General features: G+C 55.1%; 3 protein-coding genes across 7 annotated transcripts; 1 reads left to right on the top strand and 2 right to left on the bottom strand.

Moving 5' to 3' along the window:
- Positions 1–47: 47 nt before the first annotated feature.
- On the top strand, positions 48–3,289 carry Npb (neuropeptide B). 2 transcript variants are annotated; one of them, XM_034507232.2, is made up of 2 exons: positions 48–2,906; positions 3,018–3,289. In XM_034507232.2, the coding sequence occupies exons 1-2, from the start codon at positions 2,676–2,678 to the stop codon at positions 3,108–3,110; spliced, it is 324 nt and encodes a 107-aa protein (XP_034363123.1). In that variant the 5' UTR covers positions 48–2,675; the 3' UTR covers positions 3,111–3,289. The 2 variants fall into 2 exon arrangements, with proteins under 2 accessions (XP_034363123.1, XP_034363122.1); XM_034507231.2 differs by having other exon boundaries at positions 2,982–3,289.
- Positions 3,290–4,555: 1,266 nt separating this feature from the next.
- Positions 4,556–11,961, bottom strand: Pcyt2 (phosphate cytidylyltransferase 2, ethanolamine). Of its 2 annotated transcripts, XM_034504626.2 has the most exons (14): positions 11,729–11,959; positions 10,044–10,132; positions 9,453–9,614; positions 8,846–8,912; positions 8,207–8,291; positions 7,972–8,016; positions 7,613–7,666; positions 7,038–7,176; positions 6,533–6,615; positions 6,165–6,242; positions 5,812–5,877; positions 5,638–5,703; positions 5,400–5,488; positions 4,556–5,296 (listed from the first exon to the last, which is right to left on the bottom strand). In XM_034504626.2, exons 1-14 carry the CDS (start codon positions 11,815–11,817, stop codon positions 5,194–5,196), a joined length of 1,215 nt encoding a protein of 404 aa, XP_034360517.1. In that variant the 5' UTR covers positions 11,818–11,959; the 3' UTR covers positions 4,556–5,193. The 2 variants fall into 2 exon arrangements, with proteins under 2 accessions (XP_034360517.1, XP_034360518.1); XM_034504627.2 differs by lacking the exon at positions 7,613–7,666 and having other exon boundaries at positions 11,729–11,961.
- Positions 11,962–12,193: 232 nt separating this feature from the next.
- Positions 12,194–19,001, bottom strand: Sirt7 (sirtuin 7). 3 transcript variants are annotated; one of them, XR_004607040.2, is made up of 12 exons: positions 18,844–19,001; positions 18,640–18,777; positions 18,460–18,564; positions 16,125–16,195; positions 15,964–16,036; positions 15,089–15,187; positions 14,779–15,015; positions 14,287–14,367; positions 13,980–14,086; positions 13,707–13,805; positions 13,526–13,611; positions 12,723–12,890 (listed from the first exon to the last, which is right to left on the bottom strand). XR_004607040.2 is itself a non-coding variant. In XM_034504629.2 (10 exons), the coding sequence occupies exons 1-10, from the start codon at positions 18,937–18,939 to the stop codon at positions 12,689–12,691; spliced, it is 1,209 nt and encodes a 402-aa protein (XP_034360520.1). In that variant the 5' UTR covers positions 18,940–18,997; the 3' UTR covers positions 12,194–12,688. The 3 variants fall into 3 exon arrangements, 1 of the variants encoding a protein (XP_034360520.1); XR_004607041.2 differs by lacking the exon at positions 13,707–13,805 and having other exon boundaries at positions 18,844–19,000; XM_034504629.2 differs by lacking the exons at positions 13,526–13,611; positions 13,707–13,805 and having other exon boundaries at positions 12,194–12,890; positions 18,844–18,997.
- Positions 19,002–19,003: the final 2 nt, after the last annotated feature.

The raw sequence follows: 19,003 nt of genomic DNA, 5'->3' as shown, positions 1-19,003 counted from the left end.
TCATCATAATCTGAGTCACAACTCAGACAGGAGTAGAAAAGACTGGGGCAGAGCCAAGCTGGGCAAAGACCTTAGGGTGTGTTTGCGTCGAGGGGACTGGCAGGGCACACATAGCCTATCAGCTGCCCTAGTCTGCTGGGAGTCTAGCTGAGCAAAGCTCGTAGCTGCTTTTCCAGAGTCATTCTGGTCGGAGGAAGAGATAGCTAAGCAGGCACTGATCATGCCCAGATAATCTTTGGGGAAGGCTGTAGCAAGCTGGTCGGTCTCTTGTCTCTTCTTCAGGCAGGTCTGGTATAGGAGGATGTGGGCCCTCTGCTGTCTTAGGGAAGGACAGCTATTTGGACATCCTTCATTGAGGGGGGTGGGGATTATCAGTAGCCCAGCTCTAATGTGTTAAACTGGGTAGCAACCAGTTTAGGCTGGAATCCAGGAGTCCAGGTCAGGTCACCACCTTGTCCTTACTGACTATTCCTAGTAACACCGCACTCCCCGTGTGCTCTACAGCCTGGGGAGTAGACCGCCAGGGGCCAGGGGCTGGTTCCAAGCAGTTTGTATCATCTACACGATTGTCGGCTCACTTTGCACGGTATCCTTGAGGTACTCCTATGTGAAGCCGACCTGTGCTTCTGGGAGACTATAACTTCGTATCAGTCGGCTATCTACAGCATGCTGGTCCTGGAACTGGCCCCAGCTATCAGGAGTGAAGGGGGCCATTTCAGGGGTAGAGATATGGTGTGACTCAGCCGGAGGGTCCCCAAAAGCTGCAAAGGGAAGCTGAGACTTGTGGATCTGGAGCTACTTGGGCAGACAGGTATGGTCTGTCCTAGCTTGTTAGCGTCTTTCTTCCATCTCCAGTCTGCTCATGCTCTTGAAGAGACCTCCATGCCTTTTCTAGGAACTTTCTATAGGGACTTCATTCCGGGCCATCCTCTCTGAAGCAACTTCCTGTGTGGCAGGAAGTGCTCCTGAGGTCCTTCTAGATTTGGGCTCACCTCAGAGTCCTTCATGGCCACACACTTCGTTTACCACCTAGGTTCTTTGTGATGTGTTGTCTCACGGTGTCAGCAGCCCTTGTCCTTGGGGTTAACTCCATCCATCTCCCATCTCCGATCTCTAGAGGTCAGAAAGCCACATCTAACCTTGGACAGATGCCCACCCTGCAGATGGAGTCCCTGGCTTCTCCCCTTTCTTCTCCATTGTTCTTCCACCAGCTTCCTCCAAAAAAGTCAGGACATCTGATACACCCAGCACTACAGCTTGTGCTTGCCCTGAGCCCCTTTCCCAGGCAGGAGCAGAAGGCCCTGTAGGAAGTTTACACCATTGACCTCTCAGGAGGCTTTCTCCGGGCCCTATCTCTAATCCACCTGTGCTGCCCTGCGTGGCCAGAGACTGTCATATTCGTGTTCTGGCTGCCCCTGCACACACCACGTGTCTCTTATATGTTACCCTCTTGTGTCCAGTATTTGAACCACTGTTTGCCAAGTACAGGCAGAGAAGGTTCCTAGACCACAACCCCCTAGTGTAGAGTGGGCATGGCAGTTGCTTGCTCCTGGGGTCTGGAGTTGCTTGCCCAGGTTTTTCTGAAGGCCGGAGCCCAAGCTCAACACTTCTCCTTAGAAAGGACAAGTCCAGTAGCAGAATCTTCCACCATGAGCATGAAACAAAAATAACCCCAACCTAGCACCTGGGAAGATGAGGTATTTTCTCCAAGTTCAAGGCCAATCTGGGTTAGAGAGTGAGACCCTATTGGTGAGCCTGGGACAGGACCAAAGAATAAGCAAGGTGGTCCCTGTGTCGGCTGGTTTTCTGTTAACTTGACATAAACGAGTCATCTGAGAGGAGATATCCTAAGTTGAGAAAACGCTTCTGTAAGACCAGGCTGTAGACAGGCCTATAGGACATTTTCTTTCTTCTTTTATAATTTATATTTTATATATGTAGATGTTTTGCCTGAAAGCATGTCTGTGTACTGCATGCATTCCCCCAGTGCCTATAGAGGCCAGAAGACATCTGATCTCCTGGAACTAGAGTTACAGGCAGTCGTGAGCTGCGCTTTTAACTGCTGAGCCATCTCTCCAGCTGGGGGTTGGGGGAGGGGATCAATCAATTAGTGGTTGATGAGAGAGGGCCCAGCTGATTATGAGTGGTGCTATCCCTGGGCTGGTGGTCCTGGGTTCTGTAAGAAAGCAAGCTGAGGAAGCCATGGGGTATAAGCAGCTCTCCTCCGTGACCCCTGCACCAGCTTCTGCCTACATGTCCCATCTGAGTTCCTGCCTTGGCTTTCTACAGCAGACTGTGACTCGAGATGTGTAAACCAAATAAACCCTTTCCTCCCCAAGTCGCTTTTGACCATGGTGTTTCATCACAGTAATAGTACCCTAACTAAGACGGTCCACAGTCCACCCTTGGACGTTGATACATCTGGTCAATAAAAAGACAGTTTCACTTGAGGAAGGGAGAAACCAGTCCTCTCTGCTCCATCTGTGACAGGAGTACTCAGGCCTCGCAGGGCGTGAGATCCCACTGATTTCCCACTCGCAGCCCGTGCTCCACTCCTTCCTGTCGCCCGCTCCTTGTCCCCCTCCCTGCCGCTGTCCCCGCCCCCATTGTAAATATAAAGCCCTGCCTGGTTCGCAGACTCCTGCCGCTACATTCTGCCTGCCCCTGCCTGCTCCATGGCCCGCTGTAGGACGCTGGTGGCCGCCGCCCTGGCGCTGCTCCTGCCGCCAGCCCTTGCGTGGTACAAGCCTGCGGCGGGACCCCACCACTACTCGGTGGGTCGCGCCGCGGGGCTACTGTCAAGTTTCCACAGGTTCCAGTCCACGCGACGCTCCGAGTCCCCAGCACTTCGAGTGGGAACCGGACCTCTGCGCAACTTGGAGATAAGCGCCAGCGAAAGGAGCCTAGTGAGTGTGAGCAGGCGGTGGGTGGCGGGAGCTGGTGGGACAGGGGCGGGCCCTCAGCCTCCACCGCCTACCCAGGCCCTGTGTGTCAAAGATGTGACCCCGAACCTGCAGAGCTGCCAGAGACAACTCAACAGCCGAGGGACTTTCCAGTGTAAGGCGGACGTCTTCTTGTCGCTGCACAAGGCTGAGTGCCAGAGCGCTTGAACCCTGAACCCCAACCCAAACCTAGACGCTGCGGCCGGTGACTTCCCCCCCCCCTCCCCCGCCCATATGCCCAGTCTTCCTTCAAGTGGCACAGGCCCTGCGTGGTTTGGCTCCTGTGGCCCCTAGCTCCCACCATGCTCCGTAGCAAATGACTAAACGAATAAAGAAGCAAGACTGTCTCTGCCAAGGGTTGCTGGAGGAGATGGAGCGGAGGAGACACTGACAAGCGCTCCTGTGAGCGGGTGCTTGGCTGAGTGGGTCCGGGGGTGATTGCTTGATTTCCCTTCTGTGCCCTGGCTAGGTCTTTCCCTCTTCCACAAAGCCAGAAAGGGGACAGGCCCCCACCCCTACTTCAGAGTCTGAACAGGTGACTTCTTTCTTAAGCAGTAGGCACCAGGCATAGATAGTAGCAGGCCATTTAAAATGCCCCCCCCCCCCCCCAAGGATCCTCAGACGGTACCATCCTGTCCCTCAGTCTTTCAGAGCCATGCATGTGGGTCCAAGCGCAAAGGTTCTTTTAGAAAGCCCTGCTCTGTATCCTGCCTCATCCCAGGAGAAGCTCCTCCCATAGGCCTTGAAGGACTATGCACACAGCTACTGTGTGTGTAACACACCAGAGAGGACAACTGGTGTGCAGATCCAGAGCAGGGGCGGAACTGCACGGGAGTCCTTAGATCCATCCACAGCACCAGGGATGGCAGGGCTCGATGGCCCGCCTGGTCTGTCCCTCACATGGTCTGGGTCACAGAGCCAAATGGGCAGCCGTTTCACCTTTGCCTGCTTTCCCCCTAGCCCATGGAGACATGGGTGAGGCAAGTGTCACCTCGAGTACCTGAGCTCTGGTCTGAGCACCGAGTCTGCTGTTGAGGGCATCCTCCTAGCTGTGGTGCCTTCACCAGCCATGCCCCACCCAGAGGCCATGGGTGGCACAAGACCATGGCTGCTTGTGCAGGGTCACCCTGGGGACCAGCCCCTGGGTCTAGGCAGCAGCACACTCGGATGGCTTCCTTGGCCCGAGACTGCTCAGGGTATTTCACAGCCCTGGGATCCTAGGGTGGGCACTACCCATTCCTAGCAGGCAGCAGGGGAAGGAAAAGATGTCGAGGACTGTCCAGGCTGGAGGTATGTGTGGCCCTTCTCCAGATCCTGACTCTAGATCTGAAACATTCACAAAGGTCTCCTGCCTCAAAGGGAGGGGCCAGGATTGGAGAGTCCCACCAGAATCCATGTCTGGGAGGATCCTGGGCTTCACCATTCCTGTCAGTTGCTTCATCGATGAGCTAGTCTTCCCACAACCAACCACCAAGAGGCAGCTAGAGGGGCCTCAGCAGCTGCTGGGCTCCGAGTTCACCTGCCAGGGCGCCCAGATCTAGATCCGTAGTCTACTGGAGAGCCAGGGGCAGGTGCACAAGCTCCCAGTCTCCTGACCCAGCTTGCCCTGGCTGTTTCCTGCTCCTTCCCGGGGCTAGGTGCTCACAGAGCACTGCCCACCAGGCTTTATTCAGTTGAGCCAAACAGGTTTACATCAGCCACTGAGGTACAAAATGAAGACCAGGAAGTCTGTGCGGAAGACAGACGTGCTGGCCCAGCCATCAGGGAAAGTGCATCTTCTAGGAGTCAGAAATGGGGTGCTAGAACGTGCCCCAAGGTAGAAGGTACCCACGTGCAGGGTGACCCAGGAACAGAGGTCGCCTCTGGACCTTTCACCAAAGCTCGGTGGGCAGAGGTGCAGCTTCCAGTCAGGCAGGAGGGGTATCCCCAGCCAGGCCCGGGGCAGTGGCAGGTGGAACCCGTGGATGCCAAGGGTACACAGCAACACTCCTCCAGTCACAGGTGTGTCTGCTTATCCTGCCCACGGGGCTGCCTCGCTGGGCTAACTACCCTCTCTGAGCAGCTTCAGTGGAAGGGACTGAGAGCCTGCTGCAAGGCGGGCACCTCACAGGCAGGCAGGAACAGCACCCTCAGCAAGGCCGGTTTCCTTTGGAATTATGTGAGCTGACACCAAGACACAGAAGCAGAGCAGGGCAGGAAGAGAGGAGGTGGGCACAGGGCAAGGGTGTAAATGACATCTCCAAGTCAGAAGCTAGTCAGTCTCCCCTCCAGGTGGTGTCTCCTGCTGCCTCATGGCCTCCAGAAAAGCTAACTCCTTGGCTTCCTTCTTCTGATTCCGTGCTTCGTATTCCAACCTGAGGCCAGACAGGAATAAGCTGGTTCTCTCCAATACATAGGCAGTTGCCCACTGCCAACGCGGGGGTGGGGGGAGTGGGAGAGGGAAGAGGGAGGGGACACCTGTTCTTGATGATCCTTTGCACAATCAGGTCTGTGGTGAGGTCACTGCCGCTGTCAATCTGACAGAAGATGCCTCTTCTCTTGGGCTCCTAGAGGTCTCAATGGGAAGAGAAGCGGGAGATGAGAGGTCTCTTGACCATAAAAACACCCCCAGGTGCCCTTCCACCCATGGGAGACTAATACCGGCAAGAATGGTTGCACCTGCTTCCCAAAGGCAGCCCAGGCCGGGACAACCCACCTGGTAGGGGTCAGACCCATCTCTGTCGGGTACAATTTCTGTCTTCCCATGACACACCAGGTCCACCTGGAAAGGGAGCCACCATTGGCAACCACTTAGGGCTAGCCCAGACCCGAGAAAACAGGCAAGAGCATCATGTTCTTCTACTCAAGAGAACTCCAAGCAAAGCCTCACCTTGAAGTGATTCAGGAGCTCTGCTGTGACGGAGTATGGTGCCCCAATCACCACTTCTGAAACATACTGCAGAAACAGCCAGTGAAACAACTCACTCAGTCCTCCTCCCTGGCGAGAGCCAGGGCTAGTGGGAGGCAGAAGAGGCCCAGGGGAGCCAGCGGGGGTGGAGCGGCGGGGGGGGGGGGGGGGGGGGGGGGGGGGGGGGGGGGGGGGGAGTGGGGGGGTGGGGGGGGGGTGGAGCGGCGGCACGGCTGAGGCCAGCAGGCAAAGGGGACCCCCCAGACTCCTCAGTAGGGGAAAGAAACTGTATCAATTGGACCCGGCTGCCTGGCCCTGACTCCCAGCTCACTCACCCGGCAGGCCAGCACACTGAGCGTCCGCTCATGCAGGTTCATGATGGGGTAGTTCTTGCCCTTGTACCGGTTCACTTCCTAGGGCCAGTGAGTTTGGCTCAGCTGGAGGACCTCAAATGAACAGTGCCTGCCCTCCCAGCTGGCCGTCGTGGGCAGAAGCTGGGAAAAGTGCCCCCTCTCATTGAACACCCTAGGCAGGGGTGTCCTTGGCTCCAAAAGAGAACCAAGCTTGCCTTCGTTAGGCACCTGGAGTCTCCTCACTCCTTTAGAGGACACCTGTGCCCAACACTGACCCCAGCAAGGCCCCTGAGGAACCCCATGGCTCATCAGCTGATGGGGTGCTGAGAAGCAAGGAAGAGGGCAGAGACCTGGTCAAAGTGTAGGCCGGCGATGACGTAGGGCCTCTTGGCTAGCTTGTGCACCTCCTGTAGGAAGTCCACATGCCCGATGTCTACGTCCAGATTAAGAAGCAGTAACTAGCTGTGTATGATGGCGTTCTCTTGCAAACCCAGCATTTGCATGGCGGAGGCAGGAGTACTGCAAGTTCTGGGTCAGCCTGGACTACACAGGAAAATTCTGTCTCAAGAGAGCAAGACTTGGGGTTGTACTCAACAGAAGATCACTTGCTTCAGGTACACAGAGCCCCGTGTTCCATCCCCAACCCCATGATCCAAGAGGGAAACAACTAAGGAAGCAGTGACGGGCTGGTACAGGAGGGGCTCTGTCCACAGCAGCCGGTACCCAGGGGACTCCTTGCTACTCTCCCTGATGAAGGCTGCACCCACTACAACCCAGCTCAACCCTGGAGCCTTGGAGTCTATGGGTCCCTCTCTGTGGTATGACTTTGGGGCAGCAGAGGCTCTAGGAGGATACGGAACAGGTCAAAGGCACCAGCCACATAGATGACTGTGTCCCCCGGCTGGGGCTCCTTCCCAGAAGCAAACTGGATGATCTTCTGGGATGTCTGTAGAAACTGGGACACCCCTGTCCAGGGGCTCTGCCCACCAGGGCACTGTTAGTTAAGAGAAGGAACCAGTCAGTGGTAGAGGCCTCTATGTATGTCCCCCACCCGGCACCCTCCCCTTGGTCACTCTTCTGAGCCCAGGGCTCCCTGTGCCCCTCTTGTAGGTGTGGGTGATGGGAGATATACAAAGAGCAGTATAGGCTGGACTCCCCCCCAACCCCAGCCTGCGAATAACCCAGCAGCATAGCTGGGGGCTGTGTCAGGCAGGCACTTGGGGCAGGGGCAGGGACACACCATGGTAAGGCCACGCAGGACCACTGTAGCTAGCAGGACTGTGGCTCCACCCGGTGGCCACAGAAGATACTGCAGTCAACACCAGCTCTGCCTAGCAACACACCACCAGGAGCAGGCGCAGAAAGAGCCCAGTGGCCAGTAGACACAGCCCTCTGAGGGACCCGGCACCCTGAGGCCACCATCTGGTCACCTGGGAGGAGACTTCTGAGGAAAGTGTGTCCCCGGCAGGTGTCGGGTGAGGGGGCTACAAAGGGAGAGAGGGCCAGGCCATTTGGTTAGATGCCACCTGTAGGTGGGCAGTCCTTGCTCCTCCTCCAAGAAGTGGCTGCTGGGACTGGCCACCTCTTGCCTGTCCTCCCTCCCAGCATCCAGAAGCTGGCCAAGCCTGACAGTCAGTACCTGGTCAGCACTGGGAAAGAGAGGGAGGAGGGCAGATACTGAAGTTCTGTGCCAACCTTTCCCCATGGGAAGCCTAGGGGGGCGTGGGGGTGAGGGTGGGAGTGTCAGCTGTATTTCCAGATTGGCCTCAGCCAGTCAGGCTGTACTCACCTTGCCAAAACTGTCAGCATATTCCCGGTACTCAGAGGACATCTCCTGCACACAAGGGCAAGAGACTAAGGAACCTTGCCCTCCTGATTGCCAACCCTGGGACCAGCACGCCATGGCCCTGGAGCCCACTAAGGGGATGGTTGGGGAGAGAAACAGGATAAACCTGAGGGTGGCTAGGAGGTGCCCCTCCCTCCCGGCTGTGTCCACACCCCAGACCCCGCCCTCCTGGACTCACCTGGCTGCTATGGTGGGCCTTGGTCACCAGCAGCATGCGACCCACGAGGTCTGTGGTGGACACACCCTGGGTGCGCTTGCACTCTCTGGGACAGAGGTAAGGTGGAGGTTTTCATCCAGCACACACTCCTGAGGCTCCGCTACAGGCAGAAGCCACCTGAGGGACACGACCCTAACCCAGCGCCACCCAGGATAGAAAACCGGACTGGGGCAGGAGTAACGGGCTCACTCAACTATACCACTTAACCCCGGGGAGTAGGCGGGCCACATTTAGGACTTAATGCCCAGACCCTGCTGTGCTGTGCATTCTCTGGCTGCTCTGTCCCTGCAGGAGCCGCTGGCCACAGCTGGCTCTTTAAGTCATAGTTAATTAAAGTAAAAAGCCGGCTCTCCAGAGGCGCGGGAGACACTGCCAGTCTACGGATGCCCTACAAACAGTGCGGACCGAGAATGCGGCCATTCTTGCAGAGCTCTGCCTGGGAGCGCTGTGCAGAGGCCACGCAAAGCACTCCGTCCTGCGCTTTCCACACCTGAGGGGGGTGTGGTGGTGGTGGTGGTGGCAAACGCCTTGTGGGGCATGTCAACACAGCGATGAGAACTAGGAAGGGGTCTCCTCCTGAGCCCCAATCCCTGGACCTACCTGTACCTCCCGGCTTGCTTCACTTCCTCATAGGTGTCTCGGCCGTCTACTGTCAGCGTGATGTCATCTAGAGGCGACATGCACACAGAAAAGGATTTCTGTTTTGTTGTTATTTTGAGAGGGGGCGGTACATGTCTTGCTGTGTAGCCCAGGGTGATCTTGAAGTCTTTTTGGGATAAGGCTGGATAACACACCCTGGATAATAACCCTGGCTGTCCTGGAACTTGCTTTATAGACCAGGCTGGCCTTGAACTCAGAGATCTGCCTGCCTCTGCCTCCCATGTGCTGGGATTAAAGGTGTGTGCTGCCACTGCCTGGCTGATCAGGAACACTCAATGTCCCTCTTTCAGACTCCTCAGTACTAATGCTAAGATGATAGTTATGTGCCATCAGACTAGGCTCATAAACAGGTTTCTTAACTCAGAGTCCCCAGGGACCAGAACTCTGCATCCCCAGTGTACCCTTTTGCTTTGCCATTGCTCTGGGGGATGGACCCAGAGCTTTCTGGTGTGTGCATTGGATGAGATAAGATGAGAGGCCCGCTGTCTCTGTGACTCGTCAACAGGTCTGACTGCCCAGCCCCCACCTCCAGGCCCTGCCCACTCACTGCCGTGAACACAGAAGTCACAGTTGTGCTTGTCCAGTGTCTCCAGTGTGGTGACGTAGGGAGCAGCGGGCACCACTTCATCCACCCACTTGATGGCCTGAACCATCTTGTACCTCTCCTCCTGGGTGAACACCGGGGGCCCCTTATGCTTGGCAATCTCCTCTAGGGACAGAGCAAAGGATGAAACAAAATAAGTGGTGTCTGTCTTCAGGAGCCTGGATCTCAAGGCTGCAAAGTGTGCAATGGTGTGCAGTGGTCATCTAGCGTCAGGCCACAAGGCAGGCCCCTGTGCCAATAGCACTGTCCTCTGGCTGGCACATGTGCTCAGGATCTGCTGGTTAACAAGGAAGGCCTCTAATTAGGAAGAGGGATCAGCCTCTTCTGTTTCAAGAACCAGGATAGGGGCAGACAATACAGCTGAGGAGACTCTGTCCAGTGTTGCCACAGCAGCCTATAGCTGGGACCAGGCTGTGTTACAGGAATCATTCTGCCCACTCCCTACCCCATCCCATCCCACCCCACCTCCTCTCCCTGTGCCCTGCAGGCTTGATTGGTTGGCCTGAGTCTCAGGCACAGCGGCCGACACCTTACCATCAGTGTGGACACCCACGATGAGGTAGTCCCCCATGGCTCGTGCCTGGCGTAGCTGGTTGGAGTGACCGTAATGCACCATGTCATAGCTGTGAGGACAGACAGGGCAGTCAGGTCCTGTACTGATATGACAGGAAACTGGGAGCCTTGTGTGGGGTACATCTTTGCTTCTTGAGAAGCCCCATCAGGGCTCCTAGCCCAGATCCCAGAGTGTTGGACTTACAGAAGGAAGTTGGTTCTTAGTTGCCCATACCTTAGGTACTGGACCTAGGGCAGGACTCAGGTCAGTGCCAGGTCTAACAAGAGTGACAAATTCAGGTGCAAGGCCTGGCTGGTGAGATCCCAAGGCAGCTGCTCACTGACACACCTTCAGCCATTTCCCATGTCTTAGGCTGTCTCTGCCCTGTTGGTGCCTCCTGCTGCTGCTTTGCTTTTTCTTTCTTTCTTTCTTTCTTTCTTTCTTTCTTTCTTTCTTTCTTTCTTTTTAGACAATAAGTTCTCTTGTAGCTCAGGCTGAGCTACATCCCTAGCCCGCAAGATACAAAAGTTTGTTCAGAATTTGAACATGGAACCTCCTGCTCCATAAACAAGAACAGTACCCCTCTATCAACAAACTACACTCAAGCTCTGAAACAAGTGAACAGTCCTGAGTCGGGAGCAGACTCCGTTCTACCCTGAGACAAGCAGACAGTTCCCCACCCCCATGGCCTGGCTTAGCTCTCTGAGGGAACTAGTGCCTGTCACCTGGCACTAAGCTTTTATCCTCAAATCTAGGTCTGGCCACAAATACTTTGTCAAGGTCAGGCTATGCAGAAGCCAGCAACAGGCTGGGCACTGACGGTGTCCCAGTGTGTACTGGGATCACCTGTGTTGTTCACCAGGGGCCAGTGCTGGGCCACAGGTTCTGCTCTGCTTCCTCTAGAACCCTAGTGGGTTATCGTCAGGTGAACACCACAGTGCATGGGGTGGGAGGTGGGACATTGATAACCAGTAAATTCTGGGACAGCCCTGGTGCCCACTAGACGGGCAGGGCAAGATCAGAGGTCAGAGTCTGCATCTGGGATTGTGGCACTGGGCCCAGGACTGTGGTGGGGCCAAGGTCATAGTCCACTGACACGAAGTCAAAGCCATTGCTGGTGACTCAGGTCCAAAAGAACAGAAGGGGGCTGGAGTTGTAATTCAGTGATGTAGCACTTGCCTGTACAAGGTTATGGATCCTATCCTCAGCACCAAAACCAAAAACAATCAAGAAACGCACAAAGTCGAGCTTATTCGCTCCGAATCCCGAGATGCCCTGGTGACCGGCCATTCTGCAGCCCTTCTCACCCACCAGGGGTAGGCACGACGGAGGGCTGAGGATGGTTAAGTTATAGAAAGGCCAACAACATCTCTTCGGCTTGTTGACAGCTCCAGGACTTTCTTAAAGAGACGTTACGGGCTCATTTGCCAGAGAAGCTCAGGGCCTTCCAGCCCTGGTAACCTGGGCAAAAGCCTAAGGCGAACAGACAGCCGCATTTCCGGTTTTGGGGAGTGCACCGCCCGATGCACCCGTGTCTGCACGCTACACTTCTGAGTGACCGGAGGCCAGGTTGCCTCGTGCGGCCTCAGAAGACTCGGGATCCGCCAACGGCCGGTGCGTGTGCGTGACGCCGAGGTGACCGCCCGCCCCTCGCCGCCCCACTCACCAGCCATCGCACCACACCCGCACCGTGCGCTGGCTCGCCGGACCCTTCAGCCCAGCAGCGCCGGCAGCCCCGTGCCCGTTCCGGATCATGGCACCAGCGGCCCCCCGCAAGTCCTGGCAGCTCCCGCGACACACAGCACCGTCGCCCCGCCCTCGACGCTTGCGCGTGCTCACGCGGGTCTCACCCGCTCGGCGCAGCCAATGGCGTGCGCTTCCCAGGGCCCCGCCCCCAACCGGGCCACACCCCTCCGCCCAACTTGAGCGGCCAATGGTCTGTGTTGGAGGTGGCCGGGCCTTTGCATCTGACTTCTCTACCGCGAACGGAGCAGGTTAGTACCACAAGTGCGCTTGCGGCTCGCCCGAGCCTAAAGCATTCCTACCGACTGGGTTCTTCAAAAGCACCCCGATGCTGGCCCTCAGATGCTGGCACCTCCGTGGTGCATGTGATAGTCATCGGGACACCAAAGCAATAGAGACATGTTTAATAAGACTTGCTCAGACTGGAGGCTTAGATCCTCCCTGTGCCGCACACCCAATACAGAAAAAGGTTTCTATAAAGTGAACACTTTTGAGTAGTAAGTAGTAGAAAGAGGGAGGCCCTGAGACTAGCCTGGAGAGTGAGGTAAGGCAGTGGTGGACTCTTCTGCTGGCCAGGCTGGGAAAGACTGGAGCTCTTCTCACCAAGGCCTTGCTGCCACCTTTGTACAGGGATGAATAGGAGGGAGGCGCCCTTGAAGATCAAGCCCACAGTGGGGCATCACAGCAGTGCAAGAGAGGCTTTCCACAAGGACAAATGGCTAAAAACAACTGTCACCACGAAGTGTCACCCCCCAGAGTTCCTTCCACTAGATGGGGGGTGGGGGTGGCGAGGGGGACACTCCCGCCTTCACGGGGTGACATGGGCCCCTGAACAAGGGTCAAGCCAACTACAAAGTGCCAACTGTTCTTTGTCAACACCGGGCTATGGTGCTTTCTTCCTTTTTGCTCGCTTGGCACAGCCCCTGCCAAACCAGCCTCCTAGGATGGGGGGAGCTGAGGCAAGGGGGGCACTCTGGTCCCCAGGGGAGGCCTCTTCTCTGCTTCTGCACAGGGACTTCCGAGTGTGGCTGCCTTCTTCACCAGCACGGAGGGGAGTTGCCAAGGAGAAGATTGGGTCCTGCCACCTAACAGGAAGAAAAGCAGCGTCAGGCAGGTCTGAAAACCCCTCAAATCACAACCCTCCCAGGCACAGGAAAGCTGTCTGAGGCCGCCTGTCACCCCACCCCTTCCCCTTGGTCTTAATCTGGTTGGGCTCTGGCTAGAAGCAGCTGCAGTGTCACCAAGCTACAAAAGAGCTGCAGGGGAAAAATCTTCCTGGGCGGCAACTCAAAGGGCAGCAGCAGCTTCTGCGCCTCACCCACTGTCAGCGGGCTCTGCGCACAGAGGAAGGGGTAGCGCTAGCCACAGGACGGCTCCGTCTCCAAGGATTACTTGCTAGCAACTCTGGGCCCCACCTTTCACTTGTATGGATGGGGGCAGGTGGACCAGACCCTTTTCCCCTTCCCAGACTGCATGACAGGGATGGGGGGAGAGGCCAGTTGACTAGGGAGGTGTGGCCTATAGACTACACCATGAAGAAATCATGTGTCGGATTGAAATGTAGAACCACATATCATAAACGTAAGATACAAATAAGCACTGATTAAAAAAAATGAGCTAAGTTAATGTTTAAAAAAAAAAAAAGGAAACAACCAACAACAACACTAACAATGCGGCACAGGAGAGGCCCACGTCACAAAACACCACAAACATAACATACAAGAATTGCCAGGCCCAGAGGTGAAGGGATCCTTAATTTCTTGAACCCTTTGATTAAAAGAAGTTATTGATTTCCCCTATAAGACCCTGAAAATTCACAGAGAAAGAAAGTGTAAACTTTTCACTCAATACACACACCAAGTCTAAATTATCACAATTCTGTATCAAGTCAATTTGCTTACGTTTTCCCCAAATATCCCCAGACCAAGGACACAGATTCTGTCTGACCAGAGTTGCACAGTCGTCACCCCTCACGGCTGTCCACCCATGCTGCAAACCATCTGTGGGGAGCGTTCTGTAGAGCACGCTGGCAGACCCCCCTCTCCTCAGAGAGTCAGGGCAGGAGAGTGTGCACATGTACATGGGAGAGCCTCGGCCAGTCCCTCTGAGGCTCACAGCAGACAGACACGGCCCATCACAGAGGGGCAGGAATGGGGCCATGCTGCACCACTCACCGACTGTAGACAGGGATCTCCAAGCCCAGTTCATCCATGAGGAGCCGCATTACGTCGTCACATTTCCCATGAAGCTTCAGGGCAGCCCAGTCATCCTTCGGAGTCCACTGAAGAAAAGAAAGGCAGATGAGGGCCGACTTCCTACCCTTTGCTTGTTCCCTGCAGACTGGGCCCCCCCCCTCCCCAGGGACACCTGTGAGCCCATACAGGACTTTCAGGATGTGCAAGTGGCACATCTCCCCCATCTCCCCGTCTCTTCCCATCTATGGCCAGGTCTGAGGAGGAAGCTCTAAACACCCATGGTCACCTGCAAGTTCACAATGTAGAGTTTGGGGCGACGGCTTGGGGGCTTCGTCATGCACCAGAGGCGGGGATACTTCTTTAGTACCTGTTTGAGTGGACAGACACAACACAGCAGAGGATGGCTGAGATGCAGACCTGCAGACCTACTGCCCGCCAGTAGCTATGACTGAGATGCAGACCTGCAGACCTACTGCCCGCCAGTAGCTATGACTGAGATGCAGACCTGCAGACCTACTGCCCGCCAGTAGCTATGACTGAGATGCAGACCTGCAGACCTACTGCCCGCCAGTAGCTATGACTGAGATGCAGACCTGCAGACCTACTGCCCGCCAGTAGCTATGACTGAGATGCAGACCTGCAGACCTACTGCCCGCCAGTAGCTATGACTGAGATGCAGACCTGCAGACCTACTGCCCGCCAGTAGCTAGTCGCCCCGGGGAGGCAGGCCAGTGACATGCTCAGTGCACAGTGAGGACATGGTATTGTCAGCACATACCTTCAAGCTGGACCCTAAACACAGGATTGTGTCTGCTTTGCTAGCAGCCTCGGTCGCTGCCTCCCAGTTCAGAGGCTGCCCTAACGTCCCCCTCTCCCCAAAGTGCACAATGGTATCCCGCAGCTGAGTCCCACACTTATGGCAGGTCCGGCCTGTCAGGTGTCGGTGGAGGGCAGTACGTTCGGTCACATCAAACACTCGGACATATTCTCTGTTGGGGATGCAGGAGGTGCAGACCTGAGAAGGAGAGAGCACAGTGAGTGACATCTGCCTGACACCCAGGCCCCAGGTCCCTCTGGGTACTGCTCACTTCAATATACATATTCCCATGGAGCTCTGAGATGGCGGTCCGTGGCAACCCACTCCGCAGGTGGAGCCCGTCACAGTTCTGAGACACCACGTGTTGCACCTGAAAGACAGAAGATGGTGTCAGTTAGTAAGGGAGGGAGGAAGTGTCCTGCGGCAGTGGAATTATTCTGAACCCAGTCTGGCCAAGGGACAAGGTTCCCAAAACAAGAAGTAACTGCAACCCAGGAGGCCCTGAGGTAGAAAGGTGCCATGTTCTCCTCTGATATACTGGGAACAGCCAGGAGGGCAAGCATCTGTACTGCTCCTGCAAGCCGAGGAGACATTTGGGGCACTGGTCACACAGGAGAAGGCAGGACTACATACCTACCTTGGATCAATAACTTCTTGGGTCATCCTCTTTCAAGCCCAACCCCCACCCCCCCGCCTGACCCCCCAGACCCCAGGCGTATCTGCTTCCTGCCTGCTCAGCAGAGCTTTGGAGGTTTCTGACAAGCCTCCTCTGAAGCTAGGCTGTTCTCTAACGACTCTGAATGGGAAGCTGAATGCTAATGGCTGAGGAGCTACTCTTCTTGGAGAGAAAGCAGAGCTGGAGCAAACCGGGTCTGAGCTACTGGACTGTTTATCACAGGGTTGACTAGGAGGTAGAATGTCTTCCCATCTGGGCCCCCAGGTACAGCTCTGGGTTCTTTCCAGTTTTTTGTTTTGTTTTTCCAAGACAGAATTTCTCCATGTAGCCCTGGCTGTCCTGGAACTCACTCTTGACCAGGCTGGCCTTGAACTCAGAGATCCCCCTCCCAACTCTGCCTCTGCCTCCCAAGCACTGGGAGTGAAGGTATGCAGCACCACCACTGCCACCTCTGCTGCCGGCTTTCTTACCAGCTTCTGCTCATGCAAACGTGTGATGCTCATGTGGGTGAGGGTCGGCTCCGCCTCACTTAGGTCAGCAGCACTGCAGGGTTTGAGAGAACAGAGGTGAGAGGGCTGCCAGGCAGGTGCGGCTCGTCCCTAACTGTGGGAGAGAGCTATGGCATGCTTACCTCACAGGTCTTCCTTTCTGAAGCAGTGTCCATACTCCATTAGGACCCCGATAATCTGGGATAGAAGCTGCCTGCACATGTGGACAAAAAGATACCACAGGTACTGCAGAATACCCCAGAGGGCATGCCTATAAATTTGTTATCTGTCCCATTCTCTGCTGACCTGTCTGATCCCCAAGTGGATCAGATCCCCAGTATGGCTCTTTCCCTCCATCCAAATGACTTTCTTGTCCTGTCTGGGCCATCTCACCCTTTCACATATCAGAGAACCCTACGCTAATTGAGGGTCCTTTCTAGTAGTGAACAGCTGTGTCCACATCTGTCTTGAACACTGAAGGGGAGAATTATTTAGGCTCGTCAGTGCCCGAAGGAGTGGATTTTAGAGTTGAGGTCATGTTTAGCAAACAGTAAGCCCCAGGAGGAAGCTCTCTGTCCACACACTTATATCCTGTAGCTCTGAGTGTTTTAGTCTAACTTAACTTAAAACCTCTACAGATAGATACAGGTTAAGTCATTTTCCATGAGAAACAAACAAGCAAAAACCATCTAGGAGCCAGGAGTCTTTGGATCCTAGCTGGGGAATTTCTGTATACATTGCTGCTTAAGCTCAGAGAAGTAACTACCAATTCCAATACATCGAAGAAAGAACCTTAGATGGTGCTTACATCACATTTATGAGCTGCAAGTGGTATTTTGTTGTCCCCAGGTTTGTAGAGTCACTGTTATAAAATCTTAACTGGATCACCACACAGCTATGAAGGGCTCGGCCCCAAATGCTTATGTGTGAGTCGGAGCAGTGAATGTTCCTTATTTGCTCCTGGGCCACTGCTGTCTGTCTGTCACGCTTCCTTGCAGAGCCCGAAGATGCCACTCCAGCAGCAAGACCACCAAGGGCTTTCCCAGCTCTAAGGACTTTAGGTCTGACCCTGTAGTCGGTTTTGCACTGTACCTGTGTGCTTATGACTGCTGGCTGCTACCTTTGTAACAAAGGTCTTCTTTTGTCTGTGTATATGTTTGTGTGGGTATTCCCATTTGTTCACACGTGTGTAGATACATGCGTTACGTGTGTCAGTGTGTGAATCTCAACGTCCACCTCACTTTTTTTTTTCTTAACACATTTGTGGAAAGGGACGTGCAAGTGTCATGATGCACAAGTAAAAGTCAGAAGACACCTTGTATCGGTCAGTTTTCTCCTATTGAGTGAGCTCTGAGGTTGGGAGCAAGTGAGCCACCTCACTACCTCCCTCACCTTTTTGTTGTAGTTGTTGTTAAGTCTCTCATTGCACCTGGAGCTCATGGATGTGGCTAGGCTGCCTAAGCAGCAGATCAGGGGGTCCTCTCTCTCAGCTTGTCTTCCCAGTTCTGGGGTTACAGGAGTGTGGTGCTGCATAGCTTCTTCGTATGGATTCTGAGAGTCCAAATGCAGGCCCTCATGCTTGCATAGCAAGCACGCTACCCGCTGAGCCATCCCTTCAGACCACCTTAGGGCTTCTTCAGAATTGAAACCGTCTGAGTTCACCTGGGTCAAATATTCCACACTCACACGTGATCATACAGATATGTCAGTCACATGTTCAAAGCTAGTCATCCCTCAGCCCAGGAAGGTTCTCCGTGTCAAGAGTGCAGCATTTCTCAAATGTACCTGTTGTACTGTGACTCTGTCTGTCTGTCTGGTTTTCTTTTTGTTTGTTTTGTTTTTTGAGACAGGGTCTTGCATCAAGTTTTGAACCAGGCTGGTCTCAAGATCTTGATGTTGGTCTTCCTGCTCTACCAGGCTCTACCTCCTGAGTCCCGAGATTAGAGATTCGGGCTCGACACTGGTTTTCCATTTATCTTTCTTCAAGGAGTACAGGCTCAGGAGAAAGTCTAGGGCTCCAGTTTGTCCACATCATGTGGACCAATCTGTCTGTCTCCACTGTAAGGGAGAAGGCATTAGCAGTCAGTTGGCTACTATGCCCTGCTACTGTTTCGTGTTTGATTGGCTGTCAGAAATTAAGCATTCTAAAACTCTTTCACTTAGCTAAATTATTATTTATTTATTTATTTATTTATTGACTTATTCTTTAGCCCTGGCTGACCTCGAACTCCTCATGCAGACCAGGCTGGTCTTGAACTTACAAAGATCTTCCTGCCTCCAAAGTGCCGGGATTAAAGGCATGTGCCACCACTGTCACTTTGCCTTAGTTAAATCTTAAATTTAGAATTGCTTCAGGTCTCCGAGAAAGGACACCTTCAAAGGTGATCGAGCATTTGAACTCCAGCAACTGTACAGCCCAAGTTTGTGTCCCAGAAGGGGGCGCCCCACACCCGGAGCAGCGCGCAGGCCCTCACTTACCGTGCTGATCCCAGCGCCTGTATAGACAACCAAGTGTCTGGCACTTCGGACAGCTCCAGCCAGTTCGCGGACCTTCCTCCGCAACTCCTCCGGGTCATCACACACCTGACAGGGACCAGAGCTGGTTATTCCGGCTGCAGCCCGCAGCCTACAGCCCAACACCCGCTGCCCCCGACTCGCCTCCTCCTGGCGGCGCTTGAGGCCCTCACGCCGCCGGCTCCGACCCTGCAGCTCGGTCACCAGATCCTCGCTCTCGGCCAGGAGCCGGCCCTCCTCCGCGCTGCGCTCTGCAGCCGCCTTCCTCAGGATGCGTGACACCTACGGACGAGCGGCAGGTGAGCGAGCGCGCGCGCTGGCGCGAGCGCGGGCACGACAGTGGCTTACCTGGCGGAGGCGCTCCCGCTGCTGCTCCTCTCGCAGCCTCCGGACCCGCTCAGCCGCTTTGCGCTCGGAGCGGCTCAGACCGCCACCGGCTGCCATCGCTCCTTTGACTGCGCTTCCGGCTTCCGCTTCCGCCTCATCCGGCAGCTACAGAGACGCATGC

The sequence above is a fragment of the Arvicanthis niloticus genome, chromosome 6, assembly GCF_011762505.2.
Source record: "Arvicanthis niloticus isolate mArvNil1 chromosome 6, mArvNil1.pat.X, whole genome shotgun sequence".
Lineage (NCBI taxonomy): Eukaryota > Metazoa > Chordata > Mammalia > Rodentia > Muridae > Arvicanthis > Arvicanthis niloticus.
Note: the sequence above shows the minus strand (reverse complement) of the source record. Positions and strands in the feature narration are given on the sequence as shown.